This window comes from Ammospiza nelsoni, chromosome 29 (genome assembly GCF_027579445.1).
Source record: "Ammospiza nelsoni isolate bAmmNel1 chromosome 29, bAmmNel1.pri, whole genome shotgun sequence".
NCBI classification, from domain to species: Eukaryota; Metazoa; Chordata; class Aves; order Passeriformes; family Passerellidae; genus Ammospiza; species Ammospiza nelsoni.
This window is the reverse complement of record NC_080661.1, coordinates 4,203,612-4,223,916: the sequence shown is the minus strand read 5'-3', so window position 1 is coordinate 4,223,916 and position 20,305 is coordinate 4,203,612. Positions and strand designations below refer to the sequence as shown.

General features: G+C 52.0%; 1 protein-coding gene across 1 annotated transcript; it reads right to left on the bottom strand.

Annotated features, from left to right (window-relative positions):
- Positions 1–15,972: 15,972 nt before the first annotated feature.
- LOC132085171 (olfactory receptor 14I1-like) lies at positions 15,973–19,354 on the bottom strand. Its single transcript, XM_059490545.1, has 3 exons — positions 19,308–19,354; positions 16,638–16,953; positions 15,973–16,277 (listed from the first exon to the last, which is right to left on the bottom strand). The coding sequence occupies exons 2-3, from the start codon at positions 16,928–16,930 to the stop codon at positions 16,259–16,261; spliced, it is 312 nt and encodes a 103-aa protein (XP_059346528.1). The 5' UTR covers positions 16,931–16,953; positions 19,308–19,354; the 3' UTR covers positions 15,973–16,258.
- Between the last annotated feature and the right edge of the window lie 951 nt (positions 19,355–20,305).

Genomic DNA, 20,305 nt, shown 5'->3' with positions numbered 1-20,305 from the left:
TCCCAGTGCAGGAGCTACAACAGCCATGGGTGAAGTTCTGAAGGCTGGCAGTGAAATGTCACTGTAGGATCTTGTTCCACTTGGCTTTTGCCCCCTTCTTAAGAGCTTTCCTTCAAGGGCAGGAACATCTTTTCCTGGCTGGGAACTGGAATTCCAGACCCTTGGAGTGTGTGCTGTGCAGGACCATACGGACTGGGGTCATGTGGACTGGGATCATATGGGCTGGGACTGCACAGACTGGGACCATATGGATCAGGATCATACAGACTGGGATCATACAGACTGGGATCATATGGATCAGGACCGTACAGACTGCGGTCATGCGGACTGGGGTTGTATGGCTTGGGATTGTAAGGGTTGGGATTGTACAGACTGGGATTACGTGGACCAGGATTTCACAGGCTGGGACCATAGGGATTAGGACCAGAGACTGGGATCATACAAACTGGACCGTATGGACCGGGATGGCTGCACCGGATCAATGTGAACTGAGGGGGTCCTGCCCTGCCCAGGGGTCCCTCCCCATCCTGCCTGGGGGCACAGCCAAAGCTCCCTGGAACAAATGCAGAGGTCTGGGGGGGATCCCAGTGCCAATCCCATTTCCAGTCCCGTTTCTGACCCTGGTGCCAGTCTCAGAGTGATCCTGGCGCTGATCCCGGTCCTGGTGCCTGCCTCAGTCTCCATATCAGTCCCGGAGCACTCCCAGTGCTGATTCTGGTGCTCTTGTTGATCTCGATCCCGGAGTGGTGCCGGTCCCGGTTTCAGTCCCAGTGTTGGTCCGGGAGTGGTGCCATTCTCGGTGCCGGTGGTGGTGCTGGTTTCAGTGCTGGTCTCAGTCTCAGTCCCGGAGCAGTTCTGAACCCAGTGCTGCTACTGGTGCTGGTCTTGGTCCGGGAGTGCTCCCAGTGCCAATCTCAGTCTCGGTCCCGGTCCCAGAGCGCTGCCAGTCTTGGTGCTGGTTCTGGTGATGGTCTCGGTCTCAGTCCTGGAGGGCTCCCGGTCTCGGTCCTGGTCCTGGTCCCAGAGCAGTCCCAGTGCGGGCGCCAGGTTCCAGTCTCGGTCCTGATCCCAGTCCTGGAGCGCTGCCGGTGCCAGTCCCATTTCCAAAGCACTCCTGGTGCCAGTCCCAGTGTTAGGCTTGGTTTCAGTCTTAGTCCCAGTGCCAGTTCTGGTGCTGGTTCTGGTCTGGGTCTTGGTTCTCGTCCTGGTGCCGGTCCCGTAGTGCTGCCAATCCCAGTTCCAGTGTCGGTCTCAGTCTTGCTGCTGGTGCTGGTTCTGCTGCTGGGTTTGGTCTTGGTCCGGAGAATTTAGGTCCATTTGGGTGATTTTAGATCAAACTGGGCAGGTTTAGGGTGTGTTTCAGATCCCTTGCAGGGATTTCAAGCCTTTTGGGGTGGATTTTAGGCCCCTTTGGCTGATTTTAGGCCAAATGTGGTAGGTTTGAGGGTAGATTTTGGATCCCTTTGGATGATTTTAGGCCCATTTGGGGGAGGTTTGGGCCTGTTTGGCTGATTTTAGGATAAACTGGGCAGTTTTAGGGTGGATTTTAGATGCCTTTTGATGATTTTAGGAAAATCTGGTAGGGTTTAGGCCCATTTGGCCCATTTTGGCCTTAAACTGGGCAGTTTAAGGGTGATTTTAGAAAAAACTGGGCGGTTTAAGGGTGGATTTTAGATCTCTTTGGATAACTTTAGGCTCATATGGGTGCATTTTAGGCCTCTTTAGGTAATTTTAAGTTGAACCAAGCCTTTTAACGGTGATTTTGGATCCATTTCTGTTATAGATGGCTAATGAGATGATTGGCTCTCGCAATTAAGGGATGAATGCTGTGTGAATGTTAAGAGAAGCTTTATTGATGTGTGATTATGTTATTGCAGTCTGTTGTTTAGATGTCCTCTGTTCTCCCCACAGCCCCCTTTCCCCCCTATTGTTACCATCAGACAGCCTGAGCCATCCAGGACAGGGGGAAAGAAGGCGAGTACAAACACTTGTTCCTAGCGGAGGGGGCGTGGCATGGCAGCACCTGACCCTCCAGTCAAGCGGCAGGAAAGCAGAGTCCACCAATAAACAGCAAAGAAGAGTTGACTGACAGACTGTGGGAGGGGCCAAGGTTGGCTGATGCAATTCCCTGGGGTATAAAAGGTGAAGTGTCCATCTTGAGGATGAGGCAGGCACGTGGTAGGCAGCCACGAGGGAAGCTCCCAGGCCTGTTCTTCCTTATTTAGTCCTTTTGCTGGCATTTTTGTTAAGGTTGAATAAACCTTTTAAAATATTGAACGTCAGCAGTCATTTCTCACAGTAACCAAGGGTTCCTTTACTGGAGTTTGGTGCACAGGAGAAACACCAGCCATATATTCTCAAGAGGTCAAAATGGTGACAAAATTTTACTGGCAAAGTACAGAAAATCAAGAAACTTTGGAAAAAGATTTAATGAAATATGCAATTCAACATAAAACACCATAGCAGTACCTTCATTAACTCAGCCCGTTGCACCTGGAAACATTTAAACACTTCAGTTGTTGAGGTATCAAAAAATGTTCCATATCAAGAGCATTAGAAGGAGAAGACAGAGAGGCAGGAGGGCAGAAGCTCTATAGAAAGAAATGCCCATGGCTACCAACTGCTGGGGTTCCAGCATGGGTGAGACACAAACCCCAGCCATGGAGCCCTTGTGACACATCAGGGCCCCTCTGGAACAAAGAAACCATTGCTGACAGTCCAGAAACTCATGGAACCAAGGGGCCATTGTGACCATGCAGATCCAAGGACACCACGGTGGCACAATGGAACCTCATGGGAGCAAAGAGACCACTGTGACACTCTGGTGCCTCACGGAATCAGGGGGACCATTGTGAAACTCAGGCCCCCTGTGGAGCCAAGGGCCAAGGATGAAGCTGTGGGGCCCATGGAACCAAGGAGCCATGTGACACAGCGGGGCCACAGGGAGCCGAGGGGCCATGGGGACATTGCAAGGGCTCAGGGAAGCCAAGGGGCCATTGTGACACTGCAGAAGAAAGGAGAACACTGTGACACTGCAGGGACTCCTGGAATCAAGGAGACCATTGGGACACTGTGGGACCCCATGGAACCAAGGGGACAGGGAGCCGGTGTGGCTGGTTTGGGGTCCCGGAGGCTGCTGGACAGGTCTGGCTGACCTTGGCATGTCGAGGGCTGCTCCTCATCTGCCCCTGAAGCACTGGGGCTCTGGGCTCTCCTTGCCATGGGAGAGAACTGTTCTGATCCTCCTCCAGGGCCCTATGGCCAAAACTGGGATTCCTTCTCCAAATTCCCTTACATGCAAAGATTGTTCCCAGATGAAATCTGCCAGGAGAGACAGATCTGGCTGCCTTGGCTACCTGGGGCCACCTCTCATCTGCCTTTCAAACACTGGGACCATGGGCTTTTCTTTCTTATGGGAAAAAAACATCCATCTCAACCAGGCACTCATGGCCAAAACTGGGCAACTGCCTCTGGAATTCCCTATATCCAAGCTCCCAGACAAAAGCTGCCAGGACTGACAAGTCTGGCTGGCCTTGGCTTCCTGAGGGCTGGCCCTCATGTGCCTCTGAAACACTGGGGCTCTGTGCTTTCCTTCCTAATGAAAAGAACTTTTCTTCCTGTCCAGGCACCCACGGCCAAAACTGAGATTCCACCTCCAAAATGCCCATTGTCCAAGGAAAGCCCCTAGACAAAAGATGCCAGGAGAGACAGGTCTGACTGGTTTGGCCTAAGGTTGACCACCTCTCATCTTCTTCCAAAACACTTGGACTTAGTGCTTTACTTTCCTTTGGAAAAAACCACCCATCTTGACCATGGCAAAAATTGGGATTCCACCTCCAAAGCTCAGTACATCCAAGGATTGCTCCCAGGTGAAAGCTGCCAGAACAGACAGGTCTGGCTGCCCTTGGGCTCCTGCAGACTGTCTCTCCCCTGCTGTCCAAACACTGGGGCTGGGTGCTTTCCTTCCTGTGGAAAAGAACCATCCTTCTTATCAATGCAGAAACGGCCAAAACTGGGGTTCTACCTCTGGAATTCTCTATATCCAGGGTTGATTTCAGACAATAGCTACCAGGACAGAGAGCTCTGGTGGCTGCCCCTGCCACACTGGGGCTGGGTTCTTTCTTCCCATGGAGATCCCTGGGACACTGTGGGGACCTCATGGAACCAAGGGGATCATTGTGGCCCCACTAGAGCCCATAGAACCAAGGGGATCATGGTGGCACTGCTGGAGCCCATGGAACCAAGGGGCCATGATGACACAAAGGGGTTCCATGGAGCCAGAGACCATTATGGCTCTGTGGGGCCTGATGGAACCTTGGAGACCATTGTGACCCTTCAGGGCCTCGTGTCACCAAGGGAGCATTATGACACCTCGGTGTCATGGACACAAGGGACCATTGGGATACTGTGGGGCCCCATGGAACCCAGGGAACATGGAACAGCTCTGGCTGGCTTGGCCTCCCAGGGGACATTGAACAGCTCTGCCTGATGTTGGGATGTCAAAGTCTGCCTCTCCTCAGCTCCTGGAGCACTGGGGCTCCATGCTTTCCTTCCTATGGAAAAGAGCTGTCTGACTTTTCAGATGCCCATTGCCAAAGTTGGTACTGTCCCTAAAATAATTCCTATTTGCAAGGGTATCTCACAAAACAAAACCTGCCAGCTCTGGCTGGCCTTGGCCTCTGTGTAGTAGACAGGGACAGGCGTTCAGAAGATCTCGTGATGTGACGGAAAGGCAGGACCCTCTGTTCCCCTTAGATAAGACCCTCTGTTCCCCATAGATAAGAAATTAACATAGGAGTGTAGCCTCCCTTAACTGAATACCAGTAACTTTCCATCCTCTACCCAGTAATTTTCCACTCCTTACTAACCATAGATGGTAAAGACAGACCCACTGTGACGTAGAAGACCCCCAAGATTATAAAACCCCAAGAGATGAGATAATAAAGGCTTTTGGACCGTCCACCACATTGGTGTCTGCGTGTGTCCTTGGCCCAAGCGACCCTGGAGAGTGGGTGGCCGTGCCGTTTCCTCAGAACCAGGTCGCCTTGCCTTATACCAGAAGGCAACACCTCTGATGGTCACCTCTCATCTGCCCCTGAAACAGAGGGGCTGTTGGAGAATTTTGCTCAGACATAGCTTGAAGGAAAAAAGGCCATGAAAATATACAGCTGATGGAAAAGTAAAAGGCAGCTAAGCAGCAGTTCCCAAGCCTGTTTCTGTAAATAACTAGGTTCTCAGGCACATTTTTATAAACAGCAGGATTCTCAGACAGTCTTCTCATAACAGGTAAACATTCTGTCCTTGGCTGTTTTGGGAACCATTCTTATCAGGGTGAGAACACAAATCTCGGTTTTAATAAACAAAAACCACATGTATTGAAAACAAAGGGAGGGGTTAGTGTTTGATCTGTAGCCTATGGTGAGCTCGAGTTTTGCAACATGTATGAACTTAATTAACATGGTTATAAAAACGTGCCTTTTGGATCAGTAAATCTGGAGTTTGATGCTCATCAATCGGATGGTCGTCTCCCTTCACTTCATCAAGGGGCTCTGTTCCTTCATTCCTATGGAAAAGAACCAGCCTTCTTGTCCAGGGACCATGGCCAAAATTAGAATTTTGCCTCCCAAATTCTGTGTATCCAAGGATTGCTCCCAGACAAAAGTAGCCAGGACAGACAGGTCCGGCTGGCCCTGTCCTCTGGTGATTTTCTTAGACTATGAGCTGAATGTTTTCATTTGGAAACACCTTGGAGAGGGCTCAGAGATGTCCCAAGGAAGGGCTTGGAGACCTTGGGCACATGAGCTCTGTACAGGGAGAAAGGAGCTCTGTGCTCAGTGGGGTGGAGACTGAGGACAGTGGAGCAGAGCCATGAGAGTGTTTAAAGGGAGATTTCAGGGATGGTGGATCCTTTTGACATAGTGGAAAACAGCCAGGGAAAGAAAGAAAGAATTAATGCCAAGGGCAGCTGGGGAGGCCCAGACTGGCACCAGGAGACAGGAGTTTCCCTGCCAGGGCAGGGCTGTGGTGCAGCACGTCCCCAGCAGGAGCCTGGAGCAGCCCCAGGCTCTGTGTGGGAAGGCAGAGGCAGGCAGGAGGCAGAGCTGTCAGCAAAGGAAGGGCCCAGCCAGGTGGGGCAGCCAGGGGATGCCGACAGCCTGCAGGGACAGAGGCGCAGGGCAGGGACACCGTGGGACAGCCTGGGCTGCACAGGGCACAGGGATGGGCAGCAGCTGCAAGACAGCCCTGCCAGAGCCAACATTGGCAGCACTTTGGCCATGGCTGCTGGGACTGGGCCTGAGGCCACGAGGGGACAAGTGACCCTTGCAGGCCTGGGGCCTCATTGCCTCCTTGTCCCTGCTCAGCAGCCTGGCAGGGGCCCCCCCATGCTCCTGCCCTTGGCATTGCACATCCCCACATGCCAGTGCCCATCCCGGGAAGAGCCCTGAGCAAGGAGGGAGGGACAGGATCTGCCTGGCCAGGGGCTGGGGCTCAGGCCTTGGCCCTTTGCATTCATGACACATATCCAGGTGTGCTCAGTACAGAGACACCTTTGCCTTGCTTGTCCCCAGCTGTCATCACTGTCTCCGGTGTTCTGCTCTCCCTGGAACCTGGGGACACTTTCTCAGTTCTGTCCCTCACAGGGATCTATTCAAAGTACAAGAAACTTGAGTGTTTCAATCTCACTTTGAGCTCTTGAGAAGTTCTTTTAGCCCACTCTGAGGGACTGGGTCAGATGCGAAGAGCACCAAAGCCCCAGAGGGTCATTGAAGACCTTGTGCTGTGTCTGTGCTGCTGAGCTGGGCCGGGCTCCTGGCCCAGAGGCAGCTCCTGGCAAGGGCAGCGCTGCAGAGAGACAGCTCTGGCCAGGAGCAGCTCCTGTGCACAGCCCAGCAGGGCTGGGACGCTGCCAGGGCCCCTCAGGGACACCAGCAGGGCACAGACAGAGCTCACAGGGGCTCAGCACTGGCAGGGGCTGTGGGATGGCCCCGAGGGGGCTGTGTCACAGCAGCACCTCTAGGGCTGTGTCATAGAGGCACAGAGCAGCTGGGATGTCAGCAAGGGGCTGTGTGACAGCACAGAGTGGGCTGTGTGACAACACTGAGGGGGGAGTGACATCACAGAGCCAGCTGTGACATCCTAGAAGGTGGTTCTGTGACATCACAACGTGGGTTGTGACATAGAGTATGATATCATAGGGCAGCTGTGTGATGTCACAAATAAGGCTGTGACATCACAGACAAGGCTGTGACATCACTGGGTAACTGTGATATCACAAATCTGCTCTGTGACATCACATATCAGCTGAATGGCATCATATGGAATCTGTGTGACATAACAGAGTGGTTGTGTGACATCATAGCAGGCTGTGTGACATCACTGGTAGCCTGTGACATCACAGGGGCTGTGTGACCTCACAAGGATGCTGTGTGGCATCACAGGGGCAGTATGACATCACAGGGGCAGTGTGACATCTCAGGGGCTGTGTGACATCTCAGGAGCTGTGTGACATCACGGATGCTGGGTGAGGTCACCGGGGAGGTCACTCTGCCCCAGCCCCCACTGACAGTTCCCTCAGAGCAGTCCAACCCTGCTCGTGCACAGCGGGGTCCCCTGTCCCCCGGGTCCCCCCGGGTCCCCCCGGCCCCACAGCCTCCCCCAGAGGATGTTCCACGAGATCGACCCCAGAGCCTGACATGGGGACGGGGGGCCGGGGCCCTGGGGGTGGGACATGGGGACAGGGACCCCCCGGCAGCGTCCCCGTGTCCGCCAGGGCCAGAGCCTGGGACAGGGCTCCTTCACCCTGTTACCAACGAGGCCTTGAGAGCGCTGAAAAAATCCCTGGCAAGGCATCAGCCAAAACCACATTTAATATTAAGGGACAGAAGCACAAAGTTCCTTGGCAAAAGTCACTCTGTTCCTGACTGGGCACTTCAGGCACACCAAGGAAACAAAGCAACTACAAAACCAAACAAAATTCAGGCAGTCAAACCAGAAATGAACAATGAACTGTCCGTGTGTGTGTGCGTGCATGTGTGAGTGACTAAAGGACAGTGTGGGCAAGGATAAAAGGAATGCAGCCAAAAAGCTAAGCCAAGCTCAAATTTAACAGACCTTGATTGATACCTTAGACTTCAGCATTTAGCAAAAGAACAGCACTTGACAGTATTTAACCTTACTTAGAACCTAGGACTTAATGATTTTACAGTTGAATAACACTTAACAATATTCAACTTATCTTATAACTTATACTAAACTTCATTACTTAGTAAAAGAACAACCCTCAGGAGCATTTAACATAGTTTACAGCTTGTGACTCACCCTTACTTGCAGGCCTGACTGACTCAGCTATCCAAGGCACTCAAGCCCCTCCGAGAGCAGCATTTCTGCCACATTTCCCCAGCACAGGCACTCCTGTGTGCACACAGACCCCAAGAGTCAGTGCAAGGCACCTGGGAGAAATTCCCCTGAGGGCAGGGAATGCTCACTGTGGATCCTTTGGCATCTCCCCAGCGGGTGAAAGGTTGAGCCTGGAGGAGTGGGGGGATTGGCCCAGGCTCTGTTGTTGTTTGAGATCCCCGAGTGCAGCAAACGGGAGAGTTCCCGGCTGGGAGAGGCCCCACTCAGAGGGAGTCGCTGGCCCAGGAGAGCTCCAAGGGCTCCTTTTGGAGCGCTGTTTGCTGGGCCCCAAGAGAGGGGCTTCAGTCCCAGCAATGGCTCATCCTGGCCACACTTGGCATCAGCAGCTTTCTTTGGCAGTGTGAGAACAGGGATGTTGTGCCACTGAGGGAACAAAACCAGTTCCCAGGGCTGCTCCTACAGGAACCAGGAGCTGGTTGGGCAGCAGCAGTGCCTGGAGCAGACAGTGTTTGTGATGAGCTGCAGAGGAGCTGAGCCCAGGGGCTGCTGGCCAAGGCTGAGGCCCAAGGAGCATTTCTCAGCTGGCAGGGCGGCCTGGGAAGGGGAGGGGGGAATGCAGCAGCAGCACAGGGCCCATGGAACCAAGGGACCATTGTGACACTGTGGAGCCCTGTGAGAGCAAGGGACCATTGTGACACTGTGGGGCCCTGTGAGACCAAGGGACCATTGTGACACTGTGGGGCCCTGTGAGACCAAGGGACCACTGTGACACTGCTGAGACTCATGGAGTCATGGAGAGCACTGTGACATTGCTGGGCCTCATGGAACCAAGGGGACCGTACAGACGACTGTGTGGCTCCATGGAATGTAGGGATCATTGTGACATTGTGAGGCCCCATCCAACCAAAGGTCCATTGTGATATTGCAATGCCTCATGGAACCATGGAGAGACCATTAAGAGACTTCACAGCCTCATGGAACCAAGGGGCCATTGTGGCACTGAGGGGCACCATGAAACCAAGGAGACCATTCTGACACTGAATGGAACTCATGGAATTACAGAGACCCTGTGACACTATGAGGCCCCATGGAATAAAGAAAGCATTGTGACGCTGTGAGGCCTCATGGAACCAGTGAGACAATTGTGACCCTGGGGGTCCCCACAGAACCAAGAGGACCATTGTGATACTGTGGGGCCTTGTGAAACCAAGAGGTCTTTGTGACACTGCAGGACTGCATGGAACCAAAGCTCCAGGGTGACACAGAGGCGCCTCCTGTCATCAATGTCCATTGTGACACTGTGGAGCCAAAGGGGACCATTGTGACACTGCAAACCCCCAGGGTCCAAAGGTCCATTGTGACATTGCAGGGCACATGGAACAGAGGAGTCCTGTGACACTGTGGGGCCTGGGGAACAACAGAGACCATTGTGACACTGCAAGACCTCATGAAACCAAGGTGTCATTGTAACACCATAGTGCACCATGAAACTAAGGGAACATGGAACAGATTGGGCTGGTTCAGCCTCCTGGGCCCCCTTACTGGTCCAGCTGACCTTGGCAAGTTGAGGGTCTCTTCTCATCTGCTATTGAAACACTGTGGCTCTGTGCTTTCCTTGCTATGGAAAAGAACTGTCCTTCTCCTCCAGGTGCCCATGGCCACAATTGGGATTTCACCTCCAACATTGCCTTATTGTGATGGATGGAGGAGATTGTTGGCTCAAAACATTTCATGTGTGGGGATGAAAGGGCAGGTCAAGCACTGCTTTGCCCTGGAACCCCAATCCCCCCAGAGCCTCTATCCCAGCCCAGCAGTGTCTGCCAGTCCCTGGCACAGCACAGGCAATGCTCCACAGCCACCTCTGCAGCCCCCAGCCCAGCTCCTGAGGGACCAAATGAGCCTAAGTCCCAGCTGGGGGAAGGGCCCAGGAAGACCAAGGGGAATTGAAGGCTGACCACAAGGCAAGCACACATCTTGACCCTACATCCTCTTGGAATTTCCATCTGAACAGTGCTGGAATCCAGGAGTTGGTAGCTGTATGTGTGCTTCTCTGTATCTTTTTTGTGTTTTTCTCTTTCTGTGTCTTCTTCTTGTGTTTCTGTTTTCTTCTTGTTTTCTTTGCTCCTGCAAATTTTGATTAACATTAAATTGAACAGGCTTAGAATTTGTGAGGTTGCAAGTGCAAAGTCAATGCTTTGAGAATTTTTTTTTGTTGGTTGAATGTCTGTCGTAGTTTGAACATGAGAAGCATTATACAAAGTAATACAAAACTTTTTGTGTAACTGACAATCTATTAAACCACTAAGATACTGAACATGCCTCTGTTACACACATATGTTAAAGATGAAAAACCCAGGAACCTCCTCTTTCTTTTCAAGTCAACAAAGAAATAGCGCGCCCTGGCCCTGGCCCCCATCTCAACCAAACCAAACCAAACCAAACCAAACCAAACCAAACCAAACCAAACCAAACCAAACCAAACCAAACCAAACCAAACCAAACCAAACCAAGCAACCCTACCATGGGCTGAGCCCCTTCTCCCCTCCCCAGGCCATCCCCTGTCCCCATCAGCCCCATTCTAACCAAACCAAACCCTAACAACTACCAAACAGGAAAATAAAAGAGGCCACAAAACCCCAACCAGAACAAAGCTAGCCAGAGCTATTAAAATCTTACCATTAAGTCCCCTCTCCCCAACACAACTGAAACCAAAAACCCCTACAACCTATAACCAATAAAAAATAACCCTACAACTAAAATTAAACATAAAAAACCCCAAAAACCAGCTATAAAACCAATCCTAACACAACCTAACCATTACTTCCACCACAAGTTACTCTTGGGTCAGGTGTTAACCCTTTCCATATTTCAATCCTCTTCCAAGTAAAAGAAAAATAAAATACAAACATATATTAAAAAAACAAACAAACCATCAAGGTCAGTAAAGAAGAAAAAAAATCCCAATTAAAAAAGAAGAAAAAATACCTTGATCTTAAAACTAAAATCCTCTTATAAACCATAAAAACCCCTCTTTTTCTTTATAACACCTAAAACTATAAAAAAATATTCAAATTATTATCAAAGTGAAACCTCCATACTAAGAGAAAAATACCCCAAAACTGTAATTCCATAAAAAGTTTAAACAGAAATAAAAAGTAATCTAGTACCCTCAAGAGAAGATCTCTATTCCCAGAGATAAAGATATTTTAAAAGTAAACAATAAAAAAAATTTACCTTTGAACAACTCATCTTTAAAATAATACCTCATTAGTCGACCTGGCCCACCAACAAGATGCAAACAATCTTGTAGCTATAAAAACAACTTCAGAATAACAAATTTCCCAGACAGCTGTTAGCCATGACAAAATAAAGAACCACAAAAACTATTTTTTCCTCTTGTAAAAAAATGTCCATAACCATAACAAGAAAACTTCTCTCCCTAAGTAAACTAAAAAAATCTATTCTAGAAATAGTAAGCTAACTAGAAATTTTAAGTTTACTTAACAAACACAAGTTGAACATTTGAACAGTTTAATAACCATCATAGCTCTTCCCTCAGCTCTCTGGGATGTCCCAGCAGCATCTGACATGTTCCCCATGCCCAAGGGATTTCTGTACAGGAACAGTTTTAGACAAGGACATAAGAAATCGCAATTCTTTGACAGATATAAACACAACAAGATGTTGAATATTGATATATTTATTTGAACTTCAGAAAGATTGAGGCACTCCCTGAGTTTCAAAGCATGAAATGAGTCAGTTGAGAGGCACTTGAATGACCAGAGAGCATCCAGAGGAGAAAAACTGGGAGGAATGGGAAGGACATAGATCGAGCTGGTCTACTGAAGAATGTCCTTAGACATGGCCATTTAAAAAGGAGAGCTGGAAACACCTGAAGGAAGAGTGAGAGGAAGTAATACACTGATTATTGGTGAGACAAGAAGAGAGGAAGATCAGTATTTCTTCACATTCTGCCATCAGCACACTTCTCGGAAATTCTTGGTCCTGGTGGGAAAACTTTGCGACTTCTTAAAAGTAGTCAAGGTACCCAGATAATAAAAATGTACTTGTACATTATGAAACTAACAGATATTAAAACCTGCGCTCCTTTGCAGGCAGACATCAGTTGTGTGCCCATGAACAGGCAGTGCCACTTGTGCCCTGAGGTGCTGAGTTGAGATTGGATCTGTCTGAGAGCACCTGAGGGAGAGCAGAAGACCTTGCAAGCTGCAGGTCCCTGACAGCCTCGCAGGGCTCCTGTCCCATCAACATCTGCTCTGCTCCAGTCTCGAACAGGGCCCCGCCTGCTGCCAGGATCATCAGAGAGCTGAGGTGTGTGCTGAAATTCAATGCCCTCCCCATCCCGCAGCAGCCCTGCATTTGCCTCCTGCAGCCTTATCTCCAGCACAGCTATGGAGGCTCTTTGGGCTCTGGATTGTTGCTGCAGCCCCCAAGGGCAGCTGAGCTCTGCCTTTGGCACAGTCAGGCCTGGCCAGCACAGGCCATGTTCAGCAATTGCTTGTGTGTGCCTGGCCTTGCTGTCAGCCCCGGCAGCGGCTGCGTGGCCCCTTTGTGGCCCTGTGCTGGCCCAGCCATGGTGGCCCAGCCCCTGTGCAGGCCCAGCCCAGGCCAGGAGCATTGCGGCTGGGAACGGCCCCTGTGCCGTGGTGCCCACAGCAGCCTTGGGGCTCTGTGCCCCATGGCCTCCCTGCTGGGCAGCCTCTGCCAGCTCCTGCAGAGCCCGTGGCACCTGTGGGGCTGCACAGACAGCCCTGCCCCAGGCTCTGCCGGCCTCTGGGCCAACAGAGAGGCAGCCAGGGCTGGCCATGGCCGGGATCAGGGCCTGAGCCCTGCAGGAGGATGGAGCTGGGTCACAGCCAAACTCAGCCCAGGCCAAAGCTGGGCTCAGCAGCCAGGGCTGCCAAGGGCTGGGCACAGAGGCTGGCTCTGACTAATGTCCTGGGCTCCCTCCCTGCTCTGTCCATGCCACCAAGGGCACAGAGCAGCCTCCTCTCTGGGCCACTTGCCTGTTTGCGATGCCTTGCACAGGTGCTGGCCCTGCCCCACAAGGCCTGGCCTGAGTCCTGCCCCTGCACGCTCAGCCAGGCTGAGATGGACACTGATGGTTTCTGGGCCAGGCTCTCTGAGCCCAGCCCAGCTCCCTGCAAGCTCTGCCAGCTGCCCTGAGCTCTGGGCAGCACCAAGGGCCTCTCCCCAGCCCAGCCCAGCCCAGCCAGGTGTGGCCCCACAGCTCTGCTCAGGCCAGGCTGCTCTGGGCACTGCCCCACGGCCTCAGCCCCTGGCAAGGGCACAGCAGCAGCTGCAGCTGCCACAGGACTCAGCCCCAGCCATGGGGGAAGGTGCTTGGCCAAGGCCACAGGAGGCTCCCTGGCTGCCCTGCTCCCCTTGGGCTGAGGTGCTGAGAGCTCTGCAGCCCCTGCTGCCATCCCATCTGCCCAGGGCAGCACAAGAGCCCCGGCCTTGGGGCCCTCAAGAGCTGCTCCTGCTCCAGGCCCAGGGCCCGTGCCAAAGCTGGGGCAGCTACAAAGCTGTGCCTATTTCTGTTCATTGCTGCTCTGATGGGGATGGATCCTCAGCCACTTGGAGGTTGCTGATGAATTTCCTACTCCAGTGGCCTCTTCGTTCTGGAGCCCTTCGCTTCAGGAATTCAGTGAGAAAGGCTCATAAACATTTGCGCAAAAAACACAGGGGAAAAAAAGGCTCCGGGGAATAATCTATATTAATTATTCTTTGGAAAAAATTATTCTTCCTGTGAAATTCTTCTTTGAATAAGTAGACAGATTTCAGAAGTGTGTTCTAAGTGAATATACTATATGGAAAACAACACATAGAGAAGTGTTTTCTCATGTTAAGTTTTCTTTTTCTGTTTGTAGAGTGGTATCAGCAGTATCCAATTTTTATTGATCCCCAGATCATCCTAATGCAGTTTGAACAGATATAAAAAGCAAGACCCTTCATGGCTGATAATCAATCAGACTTTGTGCCCACCCTCTCCCCAGCATTTCCCTCATCCAACCCCTGGCACTCCTATAGATCAGGAATGGTGTGGCCAGCAGGATCAGGACAGTGATTCTTCTCCTGTGCTCAGCACTGGTTGGGCAGCACCTCCAGTGGTGTGTCCAGTTCTGGGCCCCCCAATTTAGGAAGGACATGGACGGGCTGGAGCATGTCCAGAGAAGGGCAACAAGGCTGGTGAGGGGTCTGGAACACAAGTCCTGTGAGGAGTGGCTGAGGGAGCTGGGGTTGTTTATCTGGGAGAAGAGGAGGCTCAGGGGAGACAAGGCAGTGTCAGGGCACAGGTTGGACTTGATGCTCTCCATAGCCTGTTCTACCCTTGCTGATTCTGGGATTCTCTGAAACCATCCTTGGAGCAGTTGCAGGAGGAGCCCTGGGCCTCCTCTTCAGAAGCTGCGGCAGCCCAGGTCACTCAGCTTCTCCTGCCAGCCCCAAAGCCAATTCTGTCAGTCCTGCAGAGCCTCTGCAGCTCCCCCTCACTGCCCAGAACAGGGAGCCCCAGAGCCAGACACAGCAGCCCAGATGTGCCCCCCTGGCCTGGGGTGTCTCTGGCAAGGGAGCAGCACCAGGCACTGCAGGAGCCTGCAGACAATTTCTGCAGCACTTGTAGGATGATCCTGCTCCCCAAGGGATGTTCCCATGGGGCCAAGTCAGGAACTGCAATGGTGAGTGGGGCCAGAGAGGAAAGGGCAAACAGGGATGGGCTGTTTGCAGGGAAGGGAACAGGGGTGGGGCAACAGGAAGAAATTTTTGCCAGACAGAGTAAAGAAAGCCAAGGTGAAGCAAAGGAAATGCTCAGGGCAGATTGGGGGTTGCTGCCAGGCAGCCCTGGCTCTGAGCAACAGCGTCTGCAGTGGGACAGAAAACTCCCAGCTGATAGGAACAAACTTTCTGGCTGACTGCAGAGCCCAGGACAAAGCTGGGTGGTTTCCCTGGTGTCCCCCAGCCCTTGCTGGCCCTAAGGGGCTGATGGCATTTGTGCTCCCTCAGGTTCATGTCCCCACACCAACAGCATGGGGGAGCTTCTCCTGCTCTGTGCAATGCAAACAGGGGCTCCTGAGCCAGTGCTGCCGTGTCTGTGCCTGCAAGGATGGGGCACCTGTGTGAGCTGGGGGAGAGGCCAGGGCTGCAGAGGGGGGATGTTGTTGGCAGCTCCATGAGGATGCTCTGGGATGCTGCCCTGGGCTGTCCAGCACACTGGGGATGGATCAGCCCCTGCTCTGCTGCTCCTTCCTGTCTCCCCCAGGGCCCTTGCAGAGCCTCAGCCATGCTGTTTGCCCCCAGCCTGCCCATGGCCAGCCTGGGGCTGCTCACAGTGGTTTTCTGTGCTGAGCATCGGCCTGGCCGTGTTCTGGAGAGAGCCTGGGAGAGAAGCCTGGAGCCCCCAGGCCCTGGCATGAGGCGTCAGTGCTGCCCCAGCAGTGCCCATGGGCTGTCCCTTCTGCAGCCCCAGCACTGCCACCCCCAGGTGGCACAAACATTGATATTTCTTTGTGGATAATATGAAAAATTAAAATAAGGGAAAAAAGACCCGACAAGCAAACCAACACGAAACATCATATATGTCTTTTATTATTAGTGAGTTGCAGAAATTGGCTAGCAGTTTAATGTTCCTGAAAGCATCCAGTCATCAGTCTCCTCACTGCAGCACTGAGCTCCTGGTTCCTCAGGCTGTAGATGAGGCGATTCAGGGCTGGAGGCACCACCAAGTACAGAACTGACAGGGCCAGATCCAGGGATGAGGAAGAGATGGAGAGGGGCTTCAGGTGAGGAAATGTTGCCGTGCTGAGGAATAGGGAGAGCACAGCCAGGTGAGGGAGGCAGGTGGAAAAGGCTTTGTGCCGTCCCTGCTCAGAGGGGATCCTCAACACAGCCCTGAAGATCTGCACATAGGAGAAAACAATGAACACAAATAAACCAAATGATAAAGAGATGGAAAATGCAAGGAGCCCAAATTCCCTGAGATAGGACTTGGAGCAGGAGACCTTGAGGATCTGGGGAATTTCACAGAATAATTAGGCCAGGGCATTGCCATGGCACAGGGGCAGGGAAAATGTATTAACTGTGTGCAGCAGTGAATAGAGAAAGGCACTGGCCCAGGCAGCTCCTGCCATGTGGGCACAAGCTCTGCTGCCCAGGAGGGTCCCATAGTGCAGGGGTTTGCAGATGGACACGTAACTGTCATAGCACATGATGGTGAGAAAGGAAAACTCTGCTGCAATGAAAAATACAATCAGAAAGACCTGAGCAGCACATCCTGTGTAGGAGATGTTCCTGGTGTCCCAGAGGGAATTGTGCATGGCTTTGGGGACAGTGGTGCAGATGGAGCCCAGTCGCTGAGGGCCAGGTTGATCCTGAAGAAGAGCATGGGCATCTGCAGGTGGTGGCCACAGGCTACGGTGCTGATGATGAGGCCGTTGCCCAGGAGGGCAGCCAGGGAGATGCCCAGCAAGAGGCAGAAGTGCAGGAGCTGCAGCTGCCGCGTGTGTGCGAATGCCAGCAGGAGGAAGTGGCTGATGGAGCTGCTGTTGGACATTTGCTGGGTTTGCACATGGGGACCTGTTCATGGAGAAGGGACAGTGACAAGTCAGGAGAGACTTCTTTGAGCCAAACCTAATCCATTATCTGCAGACTGTTACACTGGGACTCACTCACCCTTGTTCCTGCTCTGGGATATCCTTCACCCAGGTCCCTGCCTGAGCTCCAGTTGTGCTGGCTGAGTGTGCCAGGAGCAGCCAGGCTTGTGCCTGGAGGCTCTCAAGGAGCCATCTCTGCCCCTCTGCCCTGGGTTTGTGGCCATGTGGCAGAGGGACAAGGCTGAATATTCAGGATTTGTCAATGGAATCACTCTGAATGCAGAAAGGCTTGGTAGCATCTGCACTCCCAGTTCTATAAGACATGGATGGCAGGAGTTGTTTTTAGGAATTGTTTTCCTCCCCACACATCGTTCCTTGCTCTCTGAGGTCAGAAATCCCCAACATTTCTGCTGCACTCAGAGTTTGCCACTGAGAGATGGGAGAGGCAAAGGATTCCCTGTGGCTGAGGGAAGGTGAGGGGCTGGATGGGCTTGTTCCCACCTGCTCTGGCTTTGCACCTTAGGCTGCAATCAGAGCACAATCACACTCCTGGGTCACCCTGGGATAAACCAGACCCTGCCCAGAGCAGAGGGATCCCTGAATATCTCACCCTCTCTCAAGGTCTCTGGGCAAGGTCTCAGCACCCGCTTGTGCCAAGGACACTCACGGCTCCCTGGGCAAACCCAGCAGCATTTCCTCAGCTCTGGCATCTCTGCCCTTCCCTGCAGGACATTCAGGGAACTCCCAGAGGCTCTGGCACAGATTTGCACCAGGAGGGCAGCTCAGAGCTTGGAGGGGCACAGCAAGGAGATCCCTGACTGTGCCCATGATGAGATCTCAGGGAGGGGGCTCAGCTCATTCCCCTTTCCCATGGACTGCTTTGCCCACAGCCCCACAGGTGCCAGGGAAACTTGGACACCCCATTCCCATGGATAGCCCTGCCTGGCAAGAATGCCAAGGGCAGTGCCTGACTCAGCTGCTGCAAATGCCAGAGCCTCCCTGAGAGCAGCAGATAACAGTGACAATATCAGGGCAGGGCAGAACCAAGAGAAGATGTTGTGGTGCTGTGCCTGAGAGAGCAGGGCAGAGACAGCTGGGCACTCAGTGCCTGCCCAGCTGTGCCCAGCACCTCCCACACACCAACAGTGCCCTCATCCTGCCCCCAGCACTGCTCTCTTCAGCCCCTTCTCCTTCCCTGAGCATCTCCCTGGGCCTGGACATTCCCTCCTGAGAGGAGCCTTGTCCCTGCCAGCACTCACAGAGCCCATCCCAGCCTGTGTGCCCTGGCTGGGGCCCTACAGAAACCTGCCCGTGTGCAGGGCCCTGGCTGGGGCAGGCTCTGTGTGCAGCTGGGCAAGGGCAGCTCAGGAGAGCCCTGCTGGGCCCTGCAAAGGTGATGCTGCTGCTGTCCAGGGCTGAGGAGTGGCTGAGGGCCCTTTGGGAGGCTCCCAGCAGAGAGACTGACCACCCAAAGTTACAGTTCTGGACTCTCTGTAAATGTTCAAACATTCCTTTGATGATCCTGTGTGTCCCTTTCAACTCAGAATGTCCTGGGATTCTGGGATTACAATTCCTCTTCTGCTTCTCTCACCCCCCTGTTGTCTGTAATCCAAAGACAAAAAAAAAAAAAAAACCCTTGCAACAATGTTAGAACAGTAAAGTAAAAACCAGACATTAATTGGAAACTTCCAGGTGTCCCAGTGGGGATGGGGCAAATCCAGCCCCTGATTTCAACATTTTATTAAGATTGATTAATTTAGGATATTTAACAGGAACATCCAATAGGAGATTCAGTTTCCCTAGTTACACACCCCTGGCTCAACCCACAGCCTTTGGAGTAGGTCCAAAGGCTTCTTTGCTTTCACTTTTGCTTATGACTGCTCACATTCTGGTCAATAAACAATATGTTCTTCTTGTAGGTCTTCTTCCTGATAATAAGACTATACAGCATTTCAGGAATGTGTTTAGACAGGCAGATGTTCTAAGAGAAGGGTTAGGAAATGTACTCAAGTTAATTAAGGATTATACTTTTAGAAATATATAATATTATATATTTAATATATATATATAATAGTAATTTAATAGTAATTTAATATAGTTATTTTATATATATATATAATAGTAATTTAATAAAGTTATTAAGAGTTTTATAGGGTTAAGTAAGGATTTTAGATTTATTGCCATATAAAAGAAGTTTATAGAGCTACGAATACATGAAAAATGTATAAAAAGCAAAAATATTTTTGTTATCACCCCATCTTTCCCATCCTTCTCCAAGTAGGAAATTGAAAACACTCTCAAGAAAGCTCTGGATCTTTACAGCAATTCCAGGCTTACCTTCTTTTGGGAAGTGTCCCCCAGAGCTGTGCCCAGGCTGCTCTGGAGCTGGGAGCAGCCCTGCCCCACCCAGCCCCTCTCAGCAGCAGCCCCTGCCCTGCTCAGGGTGGCTCCTCCCACCCAGATCTTGTCCCCCAGTGCTGGGAGCAGCTGCCAGGGGTAGGGCAGGGACTCAAGCAGGATGTTGCTCATGCAGTAGCTCTTGGCCCAGTCAGGACAGGACCAGAGGTGAAGAACTGCTCTACTCTGCAGCCAGGAACCATGGCTTGTCCTGGAGCCTGTGGCAGAAGGTGCCTGGGGAGACTCAAGGCTGACCCACTGGGATTTTGGAGTCAAAGCTACAGAGGGTCCAAAGCCAACTACACTCCCACAGAGAAGGAAATCTTGGCTGCCTATGAAGGAGTCCAACCCATCTCAGAGGTGATTGGTACAGAAGCGCAACTCCTCCTGGCACCCCAACAACTGGTGCTGGGGTGGATGTGCAAAGGCAAGGTTCCCACCACCCACCATTCCACCAGTGCCGCATGGAGCAAGTGAATTGCTCTTATCACACAGCGCACCCATACTGGAAACCTGAATTACCCTTGGATTTTGGAGATAATTACAAACTGGTCCGAAGGTGAAAACTTTGGTCTCGCTGATGAAGAGGAACAAGAGCAAGTGATGAGGATCGAGAAAGCTCCACCATACAACCTTCTACCAGCAGAGGAAACACGCTACACTCTTTTCACTGACGGTTCCTGTTGCATCGTAGGGATGAACCGGAAGTGGAAAGCAGCCATATGGAGCCCCACATGCCAGGTTGCACAACCTACCAAAGGAGAAGGTGGATCAAGTCAACTTGCAGAACTCAAAGCTGTTCAACTGGCCCTGGACATTGCAGAAAGAGCAAAGTGGCCAAAGGTCTACCTCTACACTGACTCATGGATGGTAGCCAGTGCTCTGTGGGGATGGCTGGAGAGGTGGAAAGAGGCTAACTGGCAGCGTAGAGGAAAACC

What these genes read in the sequence shown, in the direction of transcription:
- LOC132085171 (XM_059490545.1), bottom strand. Translation starts at nt 16,930, where the DNA reads ATGTCCAACAGCAGCTCCATCAGCCACTTCCTCCTGCTGGCATTCGCA.